This window comes from Ctenopharyngodon idella, chromosome 6 (genome assembly GCF_019924925.1).
Source record: "Ctenopharyngodon idella isolate HZGC_01 chromosome 6, HZGC01, whole genome shotgun sequence".
NCBI classification, from domain to species: domain Eukaryota; kingdom Metazoa; phylum Chordata; class Actinopteri; order Cypriniformes; family Xenocyprididae; genus Ctenopharyngodon; species Ctenopharyngodon idella.
In genome coordinates this window covers 20,446,087-20,471,170 of record NC_067225.1, presented here as the reverse complement: position 1 = coordinate 20,471,170, position 25,084 = coordinate 20,446,087, and the positions used below count along the sequence as shown (strand labels likewise).

At 37.7% G+C, this 25,084-nt stretch overlaps 1 protein-coding gene across 2 annotated transcripts in view; it reads right to left on the bottom strand.

Moving 5' to 3' along the window:
* Positions 1-142: 142 nt before the first annotated feature.
* Positions 143-25,084, bottom strand: part of kank4 (KN motif and ankyrin repeat domains 4) — a 52,694-nt gene continuing 27,752 nt past the window's right edge. Inside the window, exons 1-10 of one of the 2 annotated variants that reach the window (XM_051898315.1) lie at positions 20,333-20,445; positions 14,428-14,495; positions 11,206-13,623; positions 9,008-9,101; positions 6,649-6,882; positions 5,094-5,178; positions 3,888-4,107; positions 3,484-3,626; positions 3,043-3,243; positions 143-1,508 (exon numbers count right to left, since the gene is read on the bottom strand). In XM_051898315.1, the coding sequence (XP_051754275.1) occupies positions 1,395-1,508; positions 3,043-3,243; positions 3,484-3,626; positions 3,888-4,107; positions 5,094-5,178; positions 6,649-6,882; positions 9,008-9,101; positions 11,206-13,623; positions 14,428-14,443 (3,525 nt within the window). In that variant the 5' untranslated portion in view covers positions 14,444-14,495; positions 20,333-20,445 and the 3' untranslated portion in view covers positions 143-1,394. Of the gene's footprint in view, positions 1,509-3,042; positions 3,244-3,483; positions 3,627-3,887; positions 4,108-5,093; positions 5,179-6,648; positions 6,883-9,007; positions 9,102-11,205; positions 13,624-14,427; positions 14,496-20,332; positions 20,446-25,084 lie in introns of those variants that run through there. The other variant, XM_051898314.1, reaches the window with a different exon arrangement.

The following is a 25,084-nucleotide window of genomic DNA, read 5'->3' as shown; positions in this document are numbered from 1 at the left end:
TATATATATATATATAGTATATAGTATTTAGACCAATTTAAAAAACATTTTTTTTAAACTTTAACCAATTTTAACCAATTCTCTTGATAATATGTATTAGGTAAATAAATATATTTTTTTAAAACCACACAGAAAAGACAAATACAAAATGCATGTTTTTATTAAGTCAATATTTTATCCATGCATATACTTGTATATACTCAAAAATATAGAATTGGAAATAAATAGTCATTATATTTCAGGATAATAATTCACAACACCTCCCACAAGATACTGTTGCACAGTATACATATATAGATTCATACTTTCTCCAGCCGAGTTACTGATTCGTCGTTAAACATATCTCTTCATCACAACTTCTGATGTCTTAATTTTAAGCAGGCACAATGTACAGAGAATACAACTACAGTTCAGTCCAAAATAATGTGCTGCTTAAATCTGTCTGCAGGGGAACATGACAACTTGTATCTGTAAATCTTTGTTTAATATACAATTTGTAAAATACGTTGTAAAGAAGTTAATATTGCAGCAGGTTAGAGTATATGGTAAACTTTGACAGTAAATAAATTATAATGGACTGATTATAATGGATTATAATTTGGGACTGTTTGCTGTAATTATTTGTTATTGAAAATACGATATATTGCACACCCTTTTTTTTTTCTTTGGGTGAAGAGAACACTAGGACAAAAACAAGATTTTAAACCACTCAGATAAATGGTATTTTACCAAAAAAAGAATTAATATAATGAAAGAAAGGCTTCTAAATCTTTTTTGAGTGCTTGGCTCTCTGTTGGGATTTTAAAAAAAACTATGATGGGAGACATACTGGCAACACAACTGTGTGACTGTAAAACTCCTTTACCTGTTCCAACTGGAAAGACAAGGAATGGATCGGTACTGGGCCTGACCCAAAAACCCTCATATAATAGGAAGACACATCAGGTTATACTAAGACAGGCCGTGGATATTTCTGGGGGGAAATATTACATAAAAGTGCAATAAAAAATAAATATAGTGTGTGTCTGATCACTTCTTTAATAACATTCATAGAGTACTTTTCATCGCCTAACAAAAATATAGTCACATTACCTGAAAATAGAAGGCTAAAACATGTAACAATGTACCATGCCTGCTAAATAGCTACAGTAGCTGTGCTTCAGGACAAATGGGGACCTTCTGGGGAGTTTAGGGAAGCCCACCCTCCATGGCATCTTTGATTGGCGTACGGAAGTACATTTCTCATTGGCCGTTTCTCAAACAGAGAATCTGCTAATTACTGGCAAGTGCTGTCTCTCTATTGTTGACTGTTGGCCTGGCCAGCGAGTCAGGTTGAGGCAGTAGAAAAATGATTCTGGCAGAGCCAGTTGGACATGAAGACAAGGCCATTGGACTCAGAGTGGAGCTGTAGGATCTGTAACAGTGGCTGGATCAGCACGAGCTTTCAGAAGATCAACAATCTCAGGGTGGGACGCCTTCATGGCTACTGACAAAGCTGTGTGTCCATCCTAGTAGAGGGATAGAGGGAAGGAAATGACATGTAAATGATTTTGAAAGTTGTTTGTGGCGTTTTTTTTTTTTAGAATGAGGACGCAACCTGCCCACATTGCCATCTGCCTAATCTGTGTAAATCCTACTGTACAAGTGACTGAAGAGTTTCAACAGACTTTGATCAAATTATAAAAGATAACTTATGGATCCATCACACTCCAAAGCCTGTTGGACGGATTAAAGATTCTGAGAGACTGATACATTAAAATGTCAGGAGTAGTTCATGCTGCTTTCTTTTTAAAAAGGCAACAATATTGGTAATTAAGTATTAGTATGAAGTAGGAAATATTAAGTAGTTTCGATATTCAGTTTTTCTTTGCTTCATTACCTTGCTGCATTTATGTTAAACTGTTTTCATAATACAGTTATGAAATAATTCAATTTCAATTACAATTTCATAATAAAAATATATACACTGCCATTCAAAAGTTTTGGTTTTGTAAGACTTTTTAAACAAAACAAACAAACAAATAAATAAATAATAATTCAGTAATATTATGAAATATTATTACAATTTAAAATAACTGTTTTCTATTTTAATTTTAAAATGTAATTTATTCCTGTAATGGCAAAGCTGAATTTTCAGCATCATTACTCCAGTCTTCAATGTCACATGATCCTTCAGAAATCAATCTAATGTGCTGATTTGGTGCTCAAGAAACATTTACTATTAATGTTGAAAACAGTTGTGCTGCTTAATATTTTTGTGGAAACAGATCATTTTTAGGCTTCTTTAATAAATAGAAGGTTCAAAAGAATTTTTAAATAGAAATTTTTGTAACGCTATGAATGTCTTTACTGCCAATTTAATGCGTTCTTGCTGAATAAAAGTATTTGAAAAATTATTTTATAAAATCTTACTGACCCCAAACTTTTGAATGGGAGTGTATATTTTATTATTTTTGCTAAATTTATGTTAAAATATTTTTCCTACTATTGATATAAGAATACATTTTTCCTAATAATAATACATTTAAAAGCTAGATCAACTAATACTAAATAATTGACCACCATTAAAAAAAACAAACAAAAAAAACAAACAAACAAACAAACAAACAAACTCCTGAAGTAACTACTTTTTACCACTGAGTGGCAGTGTTGCATTTTCTTAAAATGAAGCAAGGACTCAACCCATGGCTTCACATAGCTCTTTTGTGACAGCATTTAGGATAAAAGTTTCTTGTTTTCCCCACAATTGTTCTTTAAAATGTTTTTAAAGTTGTCAGAATTTAATTTAGGTCTTTCATTTTTAAGTGTCACACACTTGTCAAAGCAACTATTTTGCTAACATGCATATGGAAAAATGAAGTTGAGAAATGAAGATTAGTACACATCACATTTCTAGTTAGGAGTAAATATTTTAAGTTCCTCTTTTCATGAATAACATGGAAATTTAGTGGCCTCAAATGCTGGTTTTTGTTTGTAGATGTCTTGATTTTAAACGGCAACTCTGAACTGGTGTAAGGTTTAAAGTATCAGTGTCTCTCTCACCTTATCTGTGAGTGATATGTCACACTCTGGTCTCTCCAGCAGTATTTTGGCTATCTCACTATGGCCGTGCTCACAGGCACACATCAGAGCAGTGGAGCCATCCCGGTCCTGTATGTTCACATCAGCGCCACAGTCCAGAAGAACCTGAACCATCATTGTCCGCCCATGACTAACTGCAAGCATCAGTGCTGTTTGCCCTGACTAGTGGGAAGTAATGAAAAAGAATCTTATTTATATAAAACAATCTTTATCATATCCTATAATCAAAGAAATTATGTACTAAATAACTAATTGCTGCACTCATAGAGAATTTGTACAAGCTAAACCAATGAGAATTGGCTGTCTGGTATAACAAATGTCAGTAAGCCTACATAAGTATTGAGTAACAGATCGTATGTGTGTTCTTGCAGTACAGATATTGTAGTGTCTCGCTGTGTGTACCTGGCTGGCTCGTGCATTGATTTTGCCCATTCTCAGTAGCTGCTGAGCCACCTCCATGTCCTCAGGGCTCTCTGCCGCGGTAAGAGCTGCCAACATTATAGCGGTGTAGCCGGCCTTGTTTTGGTGATCCACCTCACACAGTCCTGATGAACATAAAATTAAAGAGAATTTTGGTATATTCAAAGGTTTAAAGTTAAAGAGAGGGTGAGAAATAGAACTTGAGATTTAAACAGTTTTCATGATAAAAGATACATTTATTGATACAAACAAATATGACAAGAGTGGAAACTGCTGCTAGGAATGGAAATCATAATTTATTAATAGAACAATCGGCTTATAATCATGCCTGTTTGGCAGATGAACTGTAATGTCTAATAACAGTAATATATATGCAAGTCTCTCACCTGTGTCTAGTAACAGCTTGACCACAGAGAAGTTGGAATGGGACACACTGTAGTGCAGTGCCATGTTGCCATTACCATCAGCCAGGTTCACTATATAGCGCAGCAGAGTGGGAGTGTGGAAGCCCACCTCTCTCAGGTAGAGTGTGACTGTATCAGCCTGTGAGTCCTTCTGACTGGACACACGGAACCACTCCTGATATAACACCATCAGAACCTGCCTCTGAGATTCACACAGTCATAGGTCAGCTCACTAAAGTGTAATAAGTCAAATTATAAAGTTACATCTATAGTAAAGTATCCTCATTTTTGTGTTAAAGACACAATATGTAATTTTTTGCCACTAGAGGTTGGCTATTCAAAACAAAGGCATAGCTTGATGATGCCAAGATTGAGCGCGGAATCATGGGAGATGTTGTCTTCACCTCACAGCCGGTGGAAAAGAACGCGGACGGGACTCGGGCAGAAATCTTGTTCATCGAAGAGATTATTAACGTTACTGTAATATGAAGCAGAGCAGGGCCGAGTGCTGTAAGAGCTGAACGAGGCCACTTGAACGATTGCTAATGAGAGATGAGCGTGACACACACCTCGAGAGCAGCAGAACTTTTATTATACCACAGTCACTGCTTCCGCTTCTTCCAGTCAAGCATATGTGGGGTAACGCAGCATTGTTTATAATATTTGATACATTCGAGTGTGTTGAAAATGATGTTATAACGGCTGCTATGAGACACTTGTTGCACACTGCAGTAAGCTAGATCGATATTAGAATATCATATTAATAAATGCTGGATGAACATAAAATTAATTGCAGAAAATCAAGAAAATGAGATTCAAACAATAAGACTAAATGTGTTGAGCTATATAACAACGCGCAGAAAAAAAGTTTTCTGTCTATAAATGTATCCAAACAGTTGTTCCCTTGTCTAATAAAACATATAATATATTAAAGCGTCTATGGTGTTTCCATGTTTTCCACAAAATAAAACCGGAAATCGAGGGTAGGCGACGCACGGACACGATCCGTGTCCTGGCTAAAAAAGTACACAAGTCAACAAAATATATAACACTGTTCAAGTGGTTTTTGGATATTTTAATCCAAAAATCTTACATAATGTGCCTTTAAATAGAAAAGACTTAGAAAAAACTTTTTAGTATATATTAAAGGTAATGAATCAAGTTTGAATCAAAACATTAATGGCTTACCATGTCTTTATTTGGGGCAGCAACCTCAGCCATGCGATCCTTCAGGAAATGACAAGCAGCCATGAAGTTCTTATCAACTAACTCACTGCAACGACACAGATTGAGCTGTAATTTAAATCAAAGGGGCACATTAAACTCATGAACAACTAGATAGAACATTGTATCTTTTCAGCCTAAGAAAATATCTAACTGTTTACAGGGAGAGACAAATAGAAGATAATATCTAAAAAAAATATTAAATCATGCATCAGTTTTTCAGGTTCATACATGTATGTAAAATCATTTTCAAATACAGATTGGCTGCACACCTGAGCCTCACCAGAAATCTGTATTTGATACATATGAAACACAATGCATTTTGGTAATTTGAATCTTGGTAACATTAGTTGAGAGTGACTCATATTGGACTGGCCTCTCAATCAAATTGTTACCAATATCTGAATGGCTCAAACATCTTCATTACAACTTTTGTCACATGCAGACTCTGGAAAAGTTCTGTCCCTTGAGGAGTATGAATTGTGTTTATATTTCAACATATTTCTGTTTGGGGTTGGTTAGATTTGAAAGAAGTTTCTTATGCTCACCTAGGCTGAATTATTTGCAATATTATCAGTTGTGCCACGTAATATTTTCATGGAGACCGTGAACATTTTTTTTCAGGATTCTGATAAATAGAAAGTTCAAAAGAACAGCATTTATTTGAAATAGAAATCTTTTGTAATGTCTTTACTGTCATGTTTGAGCAATTTAATGTATTCTTGCTGAATAAAAGTAATAAATTCTTTAAAAAAAAAAAATCTTGCTAACCCCAAACTTTGACTCTTTCCTGTTTTTCATGAACCATATTAGAAATTAATGGTCGGATCTAGTTGCACAAGAATATCCATTATGTATCTAAGGTGAATTTTATATGTTTAATTTATATAAAATTACAACTAAAGCTTGATATAAATGTATCTTTGTATCTGGTGTGTGATGGTGAATCAGAAATAATTTTGAGAATGTATATAATTATAACATTTCCTTAAAATTATGTATATATACATTCTAATGAAATAGTGTTTAGATAATCATAAAAGAAGACCACACCTTTTGCTTTTCCCATATGTTCATATAGCTTTAAATGGTTCAGCCTTTTGTTGTGATGCAGTTCTTTAAGTGGACCAGTCACTGGGCATATTAAACCTGTCACTCAACGCTTGCACTTTCCTGCCAGATGATGGGCAGAACAAAAGACAGGATTGTGTCCTATTCATAACAGAGGCCCCTGTCTTGGGAAACATGGTCACTGCACACTTTAATGTGTTAAGCCAGCTCATATTATGAGCTTTTCACAACAGGTTGAAAAAACTAAAGGGGACTAGCACAAAATAAAAGTCATGTGGATCTTCCTAAAATACTCTTTGACATTTTTGTTCCCATGGCAAAGACGCCATTGAATGTATAATATGTATATAACTCCCAAATGATGAATAAGCCATAGGGGCTTATACAGTAAGGGTTCATTGCAGTTCTAACACCAACCCCCTCTTTTCAGCACGGCCCTCCATCTCACCTGACAGGCTGCTCCTCCTGGGGACTCATGGCGGCCTGGCCAGCATCAGGCTCCTTAGAGCCCTCTGCCACCTCTGCCTGAACCCCATCACCTTGCTCCCCAGTAGCAGCAGCCTCCTCCTGGGCCGTTCCACTCTCCTCTCCCTGCTCCACCTCAGGCTCCGAACTATCCACCTCCTCAACCTCGTCCTGATCCTCCTCCCCACTGGAGTCCTCACTGGACGTGGTCTCATAGCTAGACAAACAGATAACTTGAATCAAGGGGGTTCTTTTGACTGTAACCCATTTTGCATTTGCAAACTTTCTATGATCATGATTTTAAATCAGACAAACCTATTTAAGTACGACAAATACCACCTGACAATATGTGCTTCAAAATATATGATGATAATAATGTTTACATTTTTAATTAGTTCATTTTTGTTAATTTGTTTTTCTTTTATGCTCTTTTTATTGTATTTTATTTCATTATCCCTAACCATAATGTTTATAATAATAATAATATTTTACAATTTTATTTTCATTTATTTTATTTAATGTGTAATCTATGTTTGATTTCATCATAGTCCTTACCGCTAATTGCAAACGAATGTAATTTGTCTGTTTTGAATGGACATGCAAAATCCAAGTGTTTATACAAGCTGTTCAAATGAGAGAGACCTCTGTGGGGTCTGAGGGGTTCTTATGTGTTGAGCCTGTCTGAAGAATGCTGCTCCTTCATGGATGTTTTCAAATAGGAAAGATGAATGGCATTCCCACAATTCCTCAAGGACATGGGTGAATGGAGGCCTATAGCTGCAGGTCAGGTGACTATACATTTATTAGGGTGTTGAGCATGAGGGCCTCTATTAAGTACTTCAGATACAAGAGACAAGACGGCCATGCATTGGTTGTTTATTATGCTTCTAACATCTTAGTAATCAAGATTTCCAAATGCGATTAATGCAATAGCTTTGTATACGGATTATAAAAAAGAGAACATGCTGGGCAGCCAAAGGCGAGAATTCAGTGGCTTTGATACTGCTATTTGTGCTTGGCTGACAGAGCTAAATAACAGAATGAAATTATATTATGGTGGTTTGGGTCAAAACTGTGTGCAAATTCTAAAATCACCAGCTGTCATCAGACAACAGCAGTGTAGGGGCTTTCTCAGGATAATCACAGTCTATCAGACATAGACACAAGCCAAATCGGCCAACACTCCCACTCAGACTTTTCAAAGAAAATTTCAAAACAGCAATATAAAAGGTTGCGCACTTGATATAATTCATGATTTTCAAGATAAAACATGCTATTCCAGCATGTTTTGACATATTGATAAGATAAGGTCCTACTTTGTGTTTTGGTCATCAGTAATGCAAATTAATTACTTTTGAAACCTTCCTGCTCAAGGGTCTAAAAATGACTGTCCAAAATAAGCATATTAAGTTTCATAGGGATCTCTTTTGCATTCCTTAAGCTCATTGCTCTCTCACTTAAGTTATATACTTATATTAATATCAATTAATATAAAACTATTACTGTTAATACTGTTAATAGTGTAAAGTAACTAGTGTTACATGTTTGCCTTTAACCAGAAACCATCAAATGGAACATGAATTTACACTGGACTAAAAAAAAAAGAAACACATAGCAGGGACGTGGCCACCTCATTTTAGAGGTCCACCACACACCACTGGTTTACTTACAGCTCTCCAACTTTCAAATACTCTCTCCGGTCTAAAGAAAGAGCTTGGTTTAGCTAATTTAGGCTTATTCCTTCCTGCATACGAAAGGCCAGCTGTTTGCCCAACTCTATCAGAATAATTATCTTATTGTTGACGGCTGGTCAAATACAGCTGAGACAGAACCATCTCTGCTGCCAAGCTTAACAAATCCTTCACTGTACACAGTGACAGGAAGACAGACAAAGACAAAGCAAGGGAGAGAGGGACAGAGAGAGGACTTTGTTTTTCGTGTCATCTCACTAGGCCTCACTCATCATGCAACAGATCTCACAGAAAACAATGCCGACACCTCATGGCCCATTTCTAACAGAGCACTGTGATGAAGGATGAAACAGATTAAGGGATGCAAAGAGACAGGCTGATGTCGTGGATGTTGATGACATAGACTCATCCATCAACACTTCACATGAAAACACCAGCAACTGTGATTTTGGGGCAATTGGTAAGGCATAACCTTCATTTAGGTCCCCTTTTGACTTTTTGGAGTGTCCTTATTTCACTTAAAACATTATTTTATAACTTCTACACAGATGGCAGGTGATTTTATGAAAAGCATGACCATTGTATTGCTTCATGCAGATAAATATGCCAAAAAATTCATGAAATGCACATTAAAAAAAAAAAAAAACATACCCTCCATTTACGCCAACAAACTTCAAGTTCTTCTTCGCTCCCCCATTGCCCTGCTTGTCAGGACAGTCATTCTTCTTCATGATGGATTTGAGGCCTAATATGGGAGAGATGGTCAGATATGTGAAAACAAAAGCCAGTTCTGCACCTTTTCATCATCCCTAGCAATAACTTAAATCTATGCACTATTCAGTCCATTTGAAACATGAAAATAAAGCACAGTATATGAGAAAGTAATGCTGAGCGATACAGCTAAAAAAATTATCACGATATAATGTTTCATATTGATCGGTATCGATCGGTAAAAATCTTAGTAGAAAAAAATGTCTGAATTTAACCAATGCATTTTTAATTAAGGCAAACAACAAATAATTTTTAAAACAAAGCTAAATAAAATGTAAACCAATCTTTTTTATTTATTTTATATGAAGATTGTGTTTATATGAAGTGTTAAAGAAACTTAGAGCTGCACAATTCTGGATAAATTGAGAATTTTTGTTTCGAAGAACTTGTTTGCGTGTCACTCCTAGCGCGTCTGTTTGTGATCCAGGGACGGAGCGAGCTCAAAAGTTGTTCATGCAACCGAACTTCATGTCTGTTTACATTTTAATGCATTTAAGTGAAATATATCGAGAGTTATATCGAACATTTTTTCTATCGTTATCAAATAAGACGTACCATCGATAAATATCGATACCGTTTTATCGCCCAGGGCTATGAGAAAGTACTTTTGAATCTCTCAAAATTCCTTTACCAGAAGTAATATGAGAAATAAAATGCTGAACTGAACTCTTGCTGTGCTCCATAGAGTGGGTAAGTAAGTTGTACTCATTCATAATGCAGCACAACAAACTGTCAAAACAACTGTTATAGTCACAAAGGAACTGATATTTTAAATGAAATGCTCTAAAAAGAGAAAATAATTCTCACCTGCCATAAAAAAATAAAAAAATAAAATAAAATAAAAAATCTTATTCATTTGTTTGTAAAGGAGATAATACCACAAAGCATTTTCAGAGATTTTCTCCCTAGTGTTTGTTTGATTATTTCAGAGAACAGAGGTGAATAACAACTACAGGAGCCAGTGGATGCAATTACAACAAAACACAAGACATCAAATAGTCTGGAAAGCTTCCGGGAACTAGGAAAAAGTCCCACAAGACTGTGTGCATTTCCCAGGACACAACAAGATAAGTCTGAATCAAAAATAACAAGGAAAATATTATTTTAGTAAAACGTGACTTTTTAAATGACCATAATATAATATAATATTCAGTGGAACTGTAGAAGAACATAATTAGCACAAAAGAAAATTGCCAGAATTTATGAGACTGCATCATTTTGCAAGCACTGTGAAATGAGCCAGATGCTTTTAAACTGTGAACACAAAATCCTAAATTATCTTGGCATACAGCTAGCAACTTCAGTATGAAAGTGCAATGCCACTGGGTCTCTGCATTGCAACAGACGGGTTTCTGTACCACACATATATAAAAAGGCAAAAATATGCATATTTGAATGTCTTATTTCAACTTGACTCATTAGATTGTTATCTCTGGCTCTCAAAACCTTCACTTCAAACTCAGTGAGGCCTGTTTCACACATTGCACATTTGAAGCGTGCAGGCGGTGTGTATTCAGATGTATGGGTCAACTTCTTATGTAGAACAGAATAAACTAGAAATTTTGCTAGTTTTCAATGTCCAACGTGATGCCATTAGTATTTGTAGATATTTGTATGTAAAGTGTGTTTATAGCATGTACATTTTTCGTTTGGACAATATTAACCAGTTAGCGTTCCACTGTACTGCCCGCGGTACACGTACCTTTCAAAAGAGACTAAAACCATGCATATACTCCAAATGGTTCAAGAACATCATGCAATTTACATTGGGTATGCCTTTTTTTAGGCATTTTAGGCAAATTTTACAGGAATGCTAAGGGGTTAATGTATTGACAGCATCTAAAAAAAACGTAAAATTTTTTATTTTGGAACTATACAAATATGTAACATGGTCGATAGCTCAATATCTTTGCTTGCATGCTACACATGCAAGCTTTGTGAAACAGGCCTAATACAAGAAATTGAAACCAATACCAAAGACCGTTGCACCTGACTCAAAGAGACGCTCACATTTGTCATTACTGTACATTTAATGAGCTTGCTAAGAAGGCACATGACTATATTAAATAAGAACCTACCTGATTGTCGTGCAGCCCCTCCTTTCTGAACAGGTGAGTAAAAGGCAGACAGGGCACTAAGGGACCCTCTCAGGTGGCTTTGAATAGAGCTTATTTTGGAAGAATGAGGTTTCTGGGAGCTCTCTCCTTTTGTGTCTTGGCCCCCACTTCCCAAACTGGCCCACTGCTCATTAAGAAGCCCCTGTATACGATTAACAACCTGACCGATTGCAGCAGGAGAAGCTGTGGCTTCAGATGCCCTTGGAGACTGAAGGTGGGGATCCTGTTCTTGTATTTCTCTTGGTTCCTGCTGTGTTTGCAAACCTGAACTTCTTTCTCTTGCTTTGTCCGTTGTGCTTTCAACCCCCTTACTCTCTGCAGATTCTATCTCTTGGACTGTGGGCTTAGGGATTTCATTTTCACTGGCCATAGTCTCAACCATGGCACTTTCTACCATGACATATTCCTCAGTGTCACTCTCTGCAACAACATTTTCACTGACTTTGGTATCTACAATCTGGCTTGACACACTATCTTTGATATCACCCTCTTGTTCTTTGTCTTTTACAGAGTCTGTTTTCGCTAGCATTTCAGAGACTTCCTGTCTACTGTTATCTTCTAGATTATCCTGTACCTCAGTCTCCATTGCCCGGTCACACATGACAATCTCTACCCCTACAATTTTCTCTGCTGTAGTAACTTGTGCTAAGACCTCAATGTCTCGAGCTTCTACTATAGTTGTCTGAGTGCTTGAGCATTTAGAATCTATTTCTTTGGGACCCTCAGCTGGTTGTGGTTCTGTTGAGACTCCTCTCTCCAGGACACTTTTGCTGTCTGTACTCACTGATACATCACATGTGACAACTGGTAAAGAAAGTGGCTCTGTCTCGATAGGACCTTGAAGTTTCTGCTCCTTCACTTGGTCAGTCAGTTCCTGTATTCTCTCATCTTTTTGTCTATTCTTGTCCACCTGTTCCCTCAGTAAGGCATTTGTCTTTTCCAATTCACAACTGGCCTTGCTTAGACTCTCTTCCAAAGTTTTCAGTTTTGCTTCCAGCTCCAGGTTAGTGAGAAGTTTCTGTTCAGCAGGTTGTACTATTGTATTTTCCTCAATTACAATTAGACTTGGTCCCTCAAAAATCGCAGTATCTTCTCGAGCGGATGTACACTCGGATGTAGCACCTGTTTCCTCTAAATCCAGCGTCAACTTTTTATCTTCTAACAAAGTCTCTGATAATATCTCCTGCTTTTCTACTTGCTCTGAAAGACTCTTTGATGCTTCTTCTTGAAGTGTAGACTCCTGCAAAAATCCCTCTGCTTCATCTGGATCAGTTGGAGTTTCTGCTTTGTCTATGCGTATCACTGGGACAGACACTGGAGCTGGCACTTGTTCCTTCTCTGACTCTGTATCGGTTACTGGTTCATTTTTTTCAGACTCCTGCTCTACAATAACCTGCACCACAGGATTTTGTTCCTCCGACTGTTGTTCTGTGGTTTTGTCAGACTGTATTGCTTGAACCATTTCATGATCATCTGCAGTAACTGTGGAAGGGGAACAAATATCTTTCTTCTCACTTATAACTGGAGGAACAACACTGTCTTGAGTATCCTCACTCTCGTTTAACTGCAAAGGCCTCTTTTGTTCAGACTGCTGTTGCTGAATTCTTTCAAGCAGTTGTTCTCTCTCCGTTCTAAGAGAGCATATTTGAGCCCTCAACTCAGGTATGGTCCTGACTTGCTCTTCTAATTCACGCACCCTTTTCAGTGCAGCTGTAATCTGTTGATGCAAGCTGGCCCTGTCCTGGGGAACACTGCCTCTCCTGTCGCCTCCATCCGCTGGTCGAAAAAGCCTCTCAGCTGAGCCATTCTGTGACTGGGAACTCTGCTCATCAGTTGAGTCTGAACCTTTCCTGCGTGGGACATTAACAGGCATGCTGGAGGCTCTTAACAGGTGAGGCCTAACATTAAGGCTCATGGACTGTTCATTCTGAGATGAAGTCTGTACTGGAGACTCTTCGGCAGCCTTTGGCGAGGGGAGGTAACCACTCCCAGGCATCTTTGACTGGCTGGCAGGGGAGCTCCCACTGGTGCTTCTGCTACCACCAGTGGCATCACTGGCTCGGAACTCAAAAAGCTGCTGGACTTCAGTAACACGTGACTTGGGTTTGGACCCTAAAGTGGAAGTATTAGCCCATGTATCTTTGGCTAGAGGTCGAGCGCCATGCCCAGGAAGGCTGAAGTTGCGTGGCAGTGTGCTGTACTTTGGGCCCCTGTTCTTGCGTTGAATGTGCACCCTCTTGATTGTGTTCCCTTTCTCTATGTCATCTACATACTTTAGGAAGTCCAGATCCAGGTGAAACCCATAGGGGGTCTCTACAGAATATGGCAGCTGTTTCCTCTGTACTCCACTCTCAGAGGCTTTGGAAGGAAAGCCATTTGCTGAAATACAAGGTACGTTATTACACATTTTGCATTCTCTTGTTGTAAATCCAACTTAAGCAGCCATTGTATTATTGAGCATATGGAGCATAATTAGTCAAGACAACAAAACAGTTTATCACTGTGCAAGGATTTGGAAGACATGAAATGCAAACAATTTTGGTAAAACTTTACTTAAAGCCTTTATGTATAATGCATTATAAAGATAGTCATAATGTATGTTATAATGCCTTATATCTTTTCATAACTAATTATAACCAAAGTTAAAATGCAGATTATTTTTTTTACATCAGAAATTGGTTGTTTGTCATGTATTTTAATGCATTATACCTTCTAAAAGTGTGTTCAATTAATAGATAAGTATTATAATGTATTATAACAGTGGTTACAATTATATATGAGACCATACAATACATTATAAGGTGCATTACAAGACATTATTAATGCAATAAAAATACTTTTATAATGCATTATATATAAAGGCTTTAAGTGTTCCCACAATTTTTGTTACACTTTACTTTAAGGTGACATAGTTACACTGTATTTACTCAAATAAGTAGTAAGTAATATTAAATAACTACATATACTTACTATAAAGTTACGGTTAGGGTTAGGTTTAGGGTTAGTTAACTGTAATTATACATAATTTACTATACTAAGTACTTCTAGTAACATGTAACTACGTCACCTTAAAATAAAGTGTTACCCAATTTTTTGCTGCAAATTATTGCAAGAAGATGAGTGGAAGGAATATATTTACAAATTTGAAACGGGAAATGACTTCAAACAGTCTGGCATTCTTACCATTTTTCTTGTCCATTATTTCTGTTTTTGCAATATCATGAGTGGAATCTGTTGTAAACACTGGAAACCTGTAGATAGATCAAAATAAGGATGTACAGATCTAACATTATTATGTTTTTATTATGAATCATCTACCAGATAAGTGACAACAATAATTACATTATGCATATGTAGGCCATTACAACAATAATTACATTATGCCTATACTGATTTTCCAATTCCTATACTAATTATAATCCATACTTCCTGTGCAACATCATTTTACATTAGTTGTTTTAAAACCCCACACCACTATTCAAACCACAGTGACATAGTAGTTCATTCTGTTTAATTTACTCCAGATGGCTCACAGTTTATGTGGGGTTGATTTAGGCAATGGAAAACAATTTTGCCATTTTAGATTTAAGATTCTTCAGGGGCTTACGTAAGGCCGCTGATCAAAATACATCATGTTAATACAAACGGAATACACCCTCAGGCTTCAGGTCTGGAGATCTACTTCCCTAACATTCTCACTGTCCTATCTTGAAGTCACCCTAACTTATGTACATGTTGCAAAAACAAACAAAACAAAACAAAACAGACAAACAGACAAACTCACTTAACAGCTAACTGCTATTTTTGTTTTAGAATGAGAACAATTAATTTTCAGCAGTCACTGAAGACACCCTTACATTTTTGTTATTCTTAAGCAGCACCATATTGTAGGTTGACATTGAAACTTGTCAAAAATTATATAATCTGTGTTTATGATTACTGTGCTAAATGAATACAGTGTATATAGCACTGGAATTCTATTGTTTGCCACTTCACACAACTTATTTATTGGAGCCCTTAAGATTTAATTATATAGTCAAATGATACATGAAATGTGAACATTCTGCTAGTGAAGATGATCCTTCTCAAACCTTTTGCTTTAATGGAACCATGGTCAAACCCCTCAAGGCATGTTTGCAGATCTTAACTATGTACTGAACTTATGGGAAAAGATTACTCAAAGATGTGTCATCTGGCTCTGATTTCAATGTTGCAGTCTGAGCCAGAGGCTTGGAATTTGGACAGTTTGGAAAAGGATATTCTTCAAAGGTGCAATTTGACTATGTTTCATGAAATCTGGATCATGTGCTGGCTGCTGTATGTCCAGAATCTGGACAGACCGGTATAGGAAAAAAAAAAAAAAGAGTTAGATGCTGACACTGACATCTTGGGGCTCAAGTTACAACAAAATTTTCACTATCCATCAAGACCACAGACTTCTGATGAAGTTGTTTATACCTGTTTGAAATATGTATTTCACTAAGTACAAGCAAGGATAGAAATATGCTTTGGTTGCTTTTTTAAAATGGGCTCTGAGCCATGGTTTGGTTGAGCAGTCAAGCTCTAAGCATTCTGAAGCAGAGTGGTATAAACAGAGTGCCAACACAGCATTTGGTGATCACACCATCAATCAACTAGCTCCCATGATTTCCTTTCACAACACATTTACTTTAAAAAATAATGTTTTAAAATCAATGCTACTGTGAAATAGAAATAGGGGGGGTGTGGTATAGTGGTGAAAGCTCTGGGGATGTAATCAGAAGGTTACAGGTTTGGTCACCACAAAGACCAAGCCATGACTGTTGTGGCCTTGAGCTAAGCATTTAACCCCGGTTTGATCAAGGGGGACTTTTTCTTTTAGTTAGTTCACTGTAAAGTCAGTTTGGATAAGAGTGGCATCTAAATCAGTGGTTTGCTTCAGGACAAATGTTTTATATTGGACATCAAGTGGACAACAGCAGAAAAAAGTTTGTCATTCAAAAGTAAACAAATTGTCCTTTAAATCACACACACTGAAATGTTAATCATATCATAATTAAATAGTAATGAAATAAAAAAAAAACTCAAAATAAACCATGTTTATTGTGGTCTTTAGCGTCATTGTTAGCGTGCTTGCCTCCCATGCAGGAGACGCCGGTTCGAATCCCACTCGGAGCTGGTCGAGTAGGACCGGTTACATTTGGTGCCGTGACCCGGATGTGACTGAGGTTTAGGGGGGTGAGTGTAACGGAGGCAAGCTAGTAAGAGTTGTTCGTGTAAACTCACTGCCCGGGCCTCATGAGGTATGTTAGAGACTGCAGTCTTTAGAGTCCTTGTTAGCGCATCCGCCTCCCAAGCTGGAGATGCCGGTTCGAATCCCGCTCGGAGCGGGTTGAGTAGGACCGGTTACAGTCGTATAGGTTTGTTCATGGTTTTTGAGGATGAGAGCCATGTTCTATGAGATGTTGGCACCTTCCTAATTTGACAGATGAATTTGCATCAAAATACTAGGTTTGATTAGACAATGCTAAAGTGCTAAAACTTTGTTGCCACAATGGTAATTTAGAAAATATTGAGCATCTTAATTAGACTCCTCAGTGTGCAAACAGCCTGCATCTATCCCCAGGTTTCAAGGCAAAACCCCATAATAGTGTGAGTCTGAGCTTGACTGACAGCTGAATCCCCAGAATCCGACACACTGCAGCAAGCATGGAAAATGTACAGCTTCTTAAGTCCTCCTGGAGAAGAAAGGAACAAGGCAGGGACGGCAGGGGATAAATGGCATCCCCAACCTAAGAAATGTTTAATGCGATTCAAATACACTGTCTGTCGCTGAGTCTTAATTAGCCAGAGCTGGAATGCAGCTTGTAATTTCTGAGTAAAGAGAGGCCTAGCCACTTGTCAATTATCCACATGGAACCGAAGAACACAACATTGCCTATTTAATTAGATACTAAAAAAGAGATAGAGAGTGAATAGATGAGGAAGCAAGTGGGAGAGAGAGAGAAAAAAAGATGGCAAATCATGGCCACTGGAGAGAAATTACTTTAATAAGAAGACATTCGTGCAATCCTCTGTTGGCCTCATTTGCAGGAATCTGTTTTAACTTATCAGTGGTGATATTAGGCTATGTGAGTACAGTACATCTCAAGACTTCAGGTTTCCAGTTTGTCTTAAGATCGCCTTTCGTAAACCACAACTGTTTGCATTGCATCCTGAATAATTAATTAAATTTGACTGCAATATCCCATGCATAATATCAATTTAATTGGTTGACCTTTTTATCCTGCTTTAGCTCACAGATGGCCCAATGGACCATGTACTGGTGAGCTAATGGAAAGTCACTGTTTATTTAGCTATTCACAGATTTAATTCAATATAACTAATCAAATTGCAGTGAAGGAGTGGAAGTGAGGGAAGGAAATCAATCTCATTTGCTGTCTTTGTAACCATGTAGGGGCAAAATGCAGACACACACACACACACACACACAATCCACCTGCAACCCTACAAGCTCAGCATCTACTGCTGATTAGGAATGCTGAAGCCTTGAAAAGAAATCGAACCAAACAGAGCCAAAAGCAGCAGAAACCGCCTGAACAGCCAACAAAACAACATCTGTGGGCATTCTCAGGCGTGCCAGCTGGACAAGCAGGGAAAGATTGTTAATATTCCACATGCCTGTTATCCATGATCCTCACCATAACCCTGTGATTTCAGGTCTGAGAATGCACACACACACTCACCTAATGCACAATTTTTTAATCCCGTCTGTTTTCATTTGTTTAAGAGATATCCAATTGTGTTTAAATTAATATCTCACTAGAACAGACATTTCGACCAAGACGTTCATTTGATCATTATTGGCGCATTTGCAGGCAATCTTCACAGAGCATGTGCGCAAATATACGTGTGAGCGTTTGAAAGCTAATTCTAATTCTTAATTTGTGTCTACAATATTTGTCTTGCAGGGCTCCAAAGCATAGCACTCAGGTACCAAATAAAGTCTTACTTTAATATAATTGTATTTCTACAACAGTTTATTCCATTACTCAAATTTGATTGGTTGAGCAGCGTTCTACACAGACTGTCAGGTTAAATTTGCAGTGTCTTACTTCGAAGGCTGACTCGCTGCGTCCGAATATGCCTACTTACTTTAGTATTTGAAAACAGTACGCCAAAAGAGTAGTATGTCCAAATTCACAGTATTTGAAAAACGTAGGCGAAAAGGAACGATTACCTACTACTTTCACCGAAATCCTGAAGTGCGCATTTAATGTACACTTTACTATCCCATGAAGCCTCAGGAGAGGAGTTGTGAATTCATCCTACCCATATTCATACTATATAGAACATACTTTTTTTGCAGTTTTCAAATCAAGTACCAAATCTAGTACCTGCTAGACAGTATGCCATTTAAGATACAGCTACTGCCTTTATGAGTGAGTCATTGAATCAATAAATCACTCACAGGCAATTCGTTCAAAACAGATTTATTCAGCAACGAAACACAACTGTGGTGTGTTTGCTCTGATATGTCCAGCGGATGATTCTGCTTTGACTTCATTTGGAACTACTTTCTATTCAATTATTTACTTCTTGTTTATAGAACTGTTAGCAAAAGCAGTATAATATTCTCAATCATTTTCCCTCATCTTTAAGTTTATGCCAAAAATGTGCTCTGATTTTCTCTCTAATGGTCACGATCATCTCCCACACTTCTCTTTTCTCAGTAGCTCAACTCTGTTCCAGGCTTTACTGCTCCCATCTAATGACAATAAACAGATAGCAAGTGGGCTGTCTGACAGGAAACAAAAGCTCGCTGCACTTCCCCTCCTTGATGGTTCTAGATCTACACAAATGGCTCTGCAAAGCTTCAGACATCTGGAGGAGGCAGAGAACATCTGTCCCACTGAGATGAGAGGAGGCCTGGAGAGAACAGCGCTGGAATGAAGTTTGGACCACCAGTGAGAAAATGTGTCTATTACTGTCCTATTCAATGTAAACTTACCAATGAATTATATTATATTATATTACATTATATTATTTTACATTACATTATATATCATTAATTTTATGAATTAGATTGTCAACCTGACAGTCCTTCAACCATAAACGTGTTTGGTTGGGTGACTTAGAGCAAATAACAGAAAGAGAATGTGCGAGAGATAGAGCTTTCATTAAGGATGTGAATTATTCAGTAATACCCAGTTTGTAACGCTACAAGCCGACTAGTCCAAGGTTCTCATTAGTGCTTTATGGATTACAGAGTGAGAAAGCATTATATGAGGCTGAGAGGAAGAATTGGAGACTTGTCTAACCATTCAGAAATGCAAAGGTGTTTTCACAAGGTGCACACAGAGAACACTGAAGTGAAGGGGGAAGGGATGGACGGATACAGGGAGATGACAGAGAGAGTCTGGTGGTGACAGAGAGGAGGGGGGTTATTGAGCTCCAGCAAGTGACAGCCAGGTGCTAGCTCTGTCTGTGTGGATCATTCACATCCCACGGGATCCACAACAGCAGACACATACGTACAGCCAGATTCCAACAGAGATAAGACCGATGCCCCATATTGATAATCATTTACAAATGCCAAACATGTTCTAAGCTGCGAGACTCAAACACATGGTGAAAGCCAGGCTAATCCACAATTTATACATATATTAAACACCTATAGTGGCTCTATTGTTTTTGCAATCACTCTCAACAAAAACGCACATATGCGCGCACACACACATATCAAAACAAATGCTCAATATACTCTCATTAGATGCTGCCTTCCTTCCGTCTTCCAGGGGGCTCCAGAAAAACAGCACTATTTCAATGCATCAGGCTCTCCTCTCATATGTACCCAAAGAATTACATTAAGCATGGTCTTATATACACATTCACACATACATACACACACACACAAATAATGGAGAGGAGATGAGCTTGCTATATGCCTGAGAGGAAAAAAGAGCCCGGCAGTTGTTCCTGCACTGCAGTAATAGCAACAACAGAGTCATTTAAAAACCCAGCGACACAGTCCAAGCACACATGTATGTACAGACGCATGCACGCACATGACAAGACACAGAACGCAATGACAGGCTGAGATTCTCACCTGTACTAATGTGCTACATGAATCCCAGAGCTTGTAAGTGTGTGTGCATCATCGTGAGAGATGGAAAATGATAGAGAGACAGAAAGAGAAGGAGAGGAAGACAGATAGGGAGAGGGAGAAACAGAGACAGCCCCAGAGTGACAGAGAGGTGGGGGAGGAAAGGAATTCCTCTTACCTAGCATGTGCCGTGAATGCTGCTCCCCTCCTGTCTACCAAAAACATGCAACACCCCTCCCTTCCTTTCTTTGAACTTCAACCTGATAACGTAAGAACATATATATATATACACAGTACTGTGCAAAAGTCTTAGGCACGTCGGTATTTTCACCCCCCAAAAAGGGTTTTAAGTCAGTTATTTATATCTTTTGCTGTAGTGTGTCAGTAGGAAATATCAGTTCAAATTTCTAAACATTAATTTTGCCATTAATTGTAATAATCCAGTGAGATTTTTGTATGCACAAGGAGTCTGACAACAGCCAGTGCTCCAAAATGAGACCTGATCTCACCATCATCAAATCCGTCTGTGATTACATGAAGAAACTGAGACAAACTAGATCCAGAAGATCTGTGGCCGTGTCTCCAAGACACTTGAAGAAACCAACGTAAACATGAAATATGAGGCCATTTCATGAGTCCTCATATTTAAAATATACAATATATTACCAAAAGTATTGGGACACCCCTCCAAATTATTAAATTCAGGTGTTCCAATCACTTCCATGGCCACAGGTGTATAAAATCAAGCACCTAGGCATGCAGACTGCTTCTACAAACATTTGTGAAAGAATGGGTCGCTCTCAGGAGCTCAGTGAATTCAAGCGTGGTACCGTGATAGGTTGCCACCTGTGCAATAAGTCCATTTGTGAAATTTCCTCACTACTAAATATTCCACGGTCAACTGTTAGTGGTATCATAACGAAGTGGAAGCAATTGGGAGCAACAGCAACTCAGCCACGAAGTGGTAGGCCACGTAAAATCACAGAGCGGGGTCAGCGCACAGTGCGCAGAAGTCGCCAACTTTCTGCAGAGTCAATAGCTACAGACCCCCAAACTGCATGTGGCCTTCAGATTAGCTCAAGAACAGTGCGTAGAGAGCTTCATGGAATGGGTTTCCATGGCTGAGCAGCTGCATCCAAGATTTACATCACTAAGTGCAATGCAAAGCGTCGGATGCAGTGGTGTAAAGCACACCTCCACTGGACTCCAGAGCAGACCAGGAGACGTGTTCTCTGGAGTGACGAATCACGCTTCTCTGTCTGGCAATCCGATGGATGAGTCTGGGTTTGGCGGTTGCCAGGAGAACGGTACTTGCCAGACTGCATTGTGCCAAGTGTAAAGTTTGGTGGAGGGGGGGATTATGATGTGGGGTTGTTTTTCAGGGGTTGGGCTTGGCCCCTTAGTTCCAGTGAAAGGAACTCTTAATGCTTCAGCATACCAAGACATTTTGGACAATTTCATGCTCCCAACTTTGTGGGAACAGTTTGGGGATGACCCCTTCCTGTTCCAACATGACTGCACACCAGTGCAATAAGCAAGGTCCATAAAGACATGGATGAGCGAGTTTGGTGTGGAGGAACTTGACTGGCCTGCACAGAGTCCTGACCTCAACCCGATAGAACACCTTTGGGATGAATTAGAGCGGAGACTGCGAGCCAGGCCATCTTGCCAACATCACTGCCTGACCTCACAAATGCGCTTCTAGAAGAATGGTCAAAAATTCCCATAAACACACTCCTAAACCTTGTGAAAAGCCTTCCCAGAAGAGTTTAGGCTGTTATAGTTGCAAAGGGTGGGCCAACTCCATATTAAACCCTACAGATTAAGAATGGGATGTCATTAAAGTTAATGTGCACGTAAAGGCAGGTGTCCCAAAACTTTTGGCAATATAGTGTAGCTTTAAAAACATACTAAACAATGTTTTATTAAAAATGTAAAAATGCAGAATGTTTTCTGTGATGGGTAGGTTTAGGGGTAGGGGTAGTGTAGGTGATAGAATGTACAGTTTGTACAGTATAAAAACCATTACGCCTATGGAATGTCCTCATTTTGATAGCAAAACAAACCTGTGTGTGTGTGTGTGTGTGTGTGTGTGTAAAAAAGTTTGGGCTTGGTAAGATTGCATAATGTTTTTGAAAAAAGTCTCTTATGCTCACCAAGGCTGCATTTATATGAATGTATAATTTGAATGAATGAATGAACGAACGAACGAACGAACGAACAAACGAACGAACGAACGAACGAACGAACGAACGAACGAACGAACGAACGAACAAATGAATGAATTTTATATAATATATTATATATATATATATATATATATAATGAATGAATTTATATAATTCCTGTGATGGCAAAGATAAAATTTTGAGAAGCCATTACTCCAGTCTTCAATGTCACATGATCCTTCAGAAATCATTTTAATATGTTGATTTAGTGCTCAAGTAACATTTCTTATTATTACCAATGTTGAAAACAGTTGTGCTGCTTAATATTTTTGTTACATTTTTCAGGATGTATTGATAAATAGTACGTTCAAAAACACTGATTTGAAATATAAAAAAGATATATACATATCTTCTGTAACATTGTAAATATCTTTACTGTCACTTTTTAAAAAAAATATTTTTCATGACTTAATTGGATGGGACAGTACAGAGGAGACAGGAAAGCATGGGGTGTAGAGAGGGAAACAGGATCGGCAAAGGACCTTGAGCCAGGAATCGAACTCGGGTTGCCAGAGGCACAGTTGCGCTATGTGTCGGCGCGCTGCCCATGAGGCTATCGCCACCGACTTTACTGTCACTTTTAATTGATTTAATTCATCTTTGCTGAATAAAAGTATTAATTTCTTTAAAAAATCTTACTGACCCCATATTTAATTTTAATTAAATTTAAAATTCTAAAAATTTGTTTTGTTTTCCAGTAAAATATCTAAACATTCTTTAAACAAGATAAATCTGATGAAGCAAAAATAAGATAATAATAATAATTGTTTTCGGAGAATATAGCTTGACTCAAGTTTATGTGTGAAATATGTAAATCATTTTATTATGACAAAATATATGCTTAAAACTATATGAAAAATAATCTTAGTTCAAGATATAATCTCTGCATAATAAAAATAAGGGTAACACTTTACTACAAGGTTTCATTAGTTAACATTATTTAACTAATTTAGTTATCATGACCTAAAAATGAACAATACAAGCACTGATTTCAATATTTACTAATACATTATTAAAATCAAACGTTGTATTTGTTAATATTAGTTAATGCACTGTGAACTAACATGAACTAAGAATGAACGACTGTATTTTAGATTAACAAAAAAGATTAACAAATACAGTAACAAATGTATTGCTCATGGTTAGTTCAAGTTAGTTAATACATTAACTAATGTTACCCAATGAGATCATATTGCTGTAAAGTGTTACCGAAATAAGAAATTAAATGTATCTTGTTAAGGATGTTTAGATATTTTACTGGAAAACAAGACAAAAATACTGCAGAAAATGAGTTTTACAGTACATAGATACTGGACAGGTAATTTATTTTGCGATGGCAAGATACTGGTTCTGGAGGAAAAGAAAAACACATAACACGAGTAAGGAAAGGCATCAAAGATGAGTCAGAAAAGTGAGAAAACAGTCCTCATACTCTTTTGAAGGTTCAGTCCACTGCTGCAGTAACTCCCCCTGCCCTCCTTTTGACACAGACCATCTGAGAATTGAACTGATGATGGCCAGTGCCTCCGATGAAATGACCCATGGAGGAGAGGTCTCTTACTTTCTCACCCTCATTCTCTTGGGCATTTTTTCTCCTTACATTCTCTCTCCCCTTCAATAACTCTCTCTCCCTCAATAACCTAATACTCTGTTCTTAAAAAGTTGTGTTTTATTGCTTAAGTTAACTTTCCTACTTCTCCCCCTGTAGCCCCAGGAATGTCAAAATGTGTGTGTGTGTGTGTGTGTGTGTGTGTGTGTGTGTGTGTGTGTGTGTGCGGCATGGGCCCGCCACGAGCAGTGTAATCATTAGTACTGGGTGGAGGTTAACCATTAACAATGCATCTCCACCACAACTTATCTTCTCATAACACTTGTGCCTCAGCCAGGAGTGCAGCTGCTTATTTGTGGAGGTGCAAGCCACATTAACATTCAGGGCTTTACAATAATCATTATGGGCTTAAAAAATAGTTAACTGAAACATGAAAATGCAAACATTATTTTCTCGTTGCTCCAAACATGGCTTTCTATCTTCCGTGGAACACTCTTTTTAATGTAATTAAATTTAATGAAGCCAAAATGACAAAAAACATCATAAAAATACCTAAAATATTATACATTTTATTCCAATTCTTTTGGAGCAATGTTTTGTGAGGAGCAGACTGTAAGTTAAGTTGTTATTAACTGAAAATTTTGACATTCACCATAGTTCTCTTTTGCATGTTCACAAGAGTTCAAGAGAGAAATGGCAATGTCCAGTTCTTGAACGAAATATTCTAGCAGATGTTTTGCTTCACAAAAATAGTGGCTGATCCATTTACAAACAGGATTGATTCAGTTCTCAACCTGCAAACACAATAATCCAGAAATAACCGTCCACCGAAAGGGATTATTTTAAGCAATTAAATAAATAAGTTCACCCAAAACTGAAAATGTCGTTATCCTTTACTCACTCTAATGTCATTCCAAAGCCATAAGACTTTCGTTCAACTTAGGAACACAAATAAACATTTATATAGCCCAAGTAAAA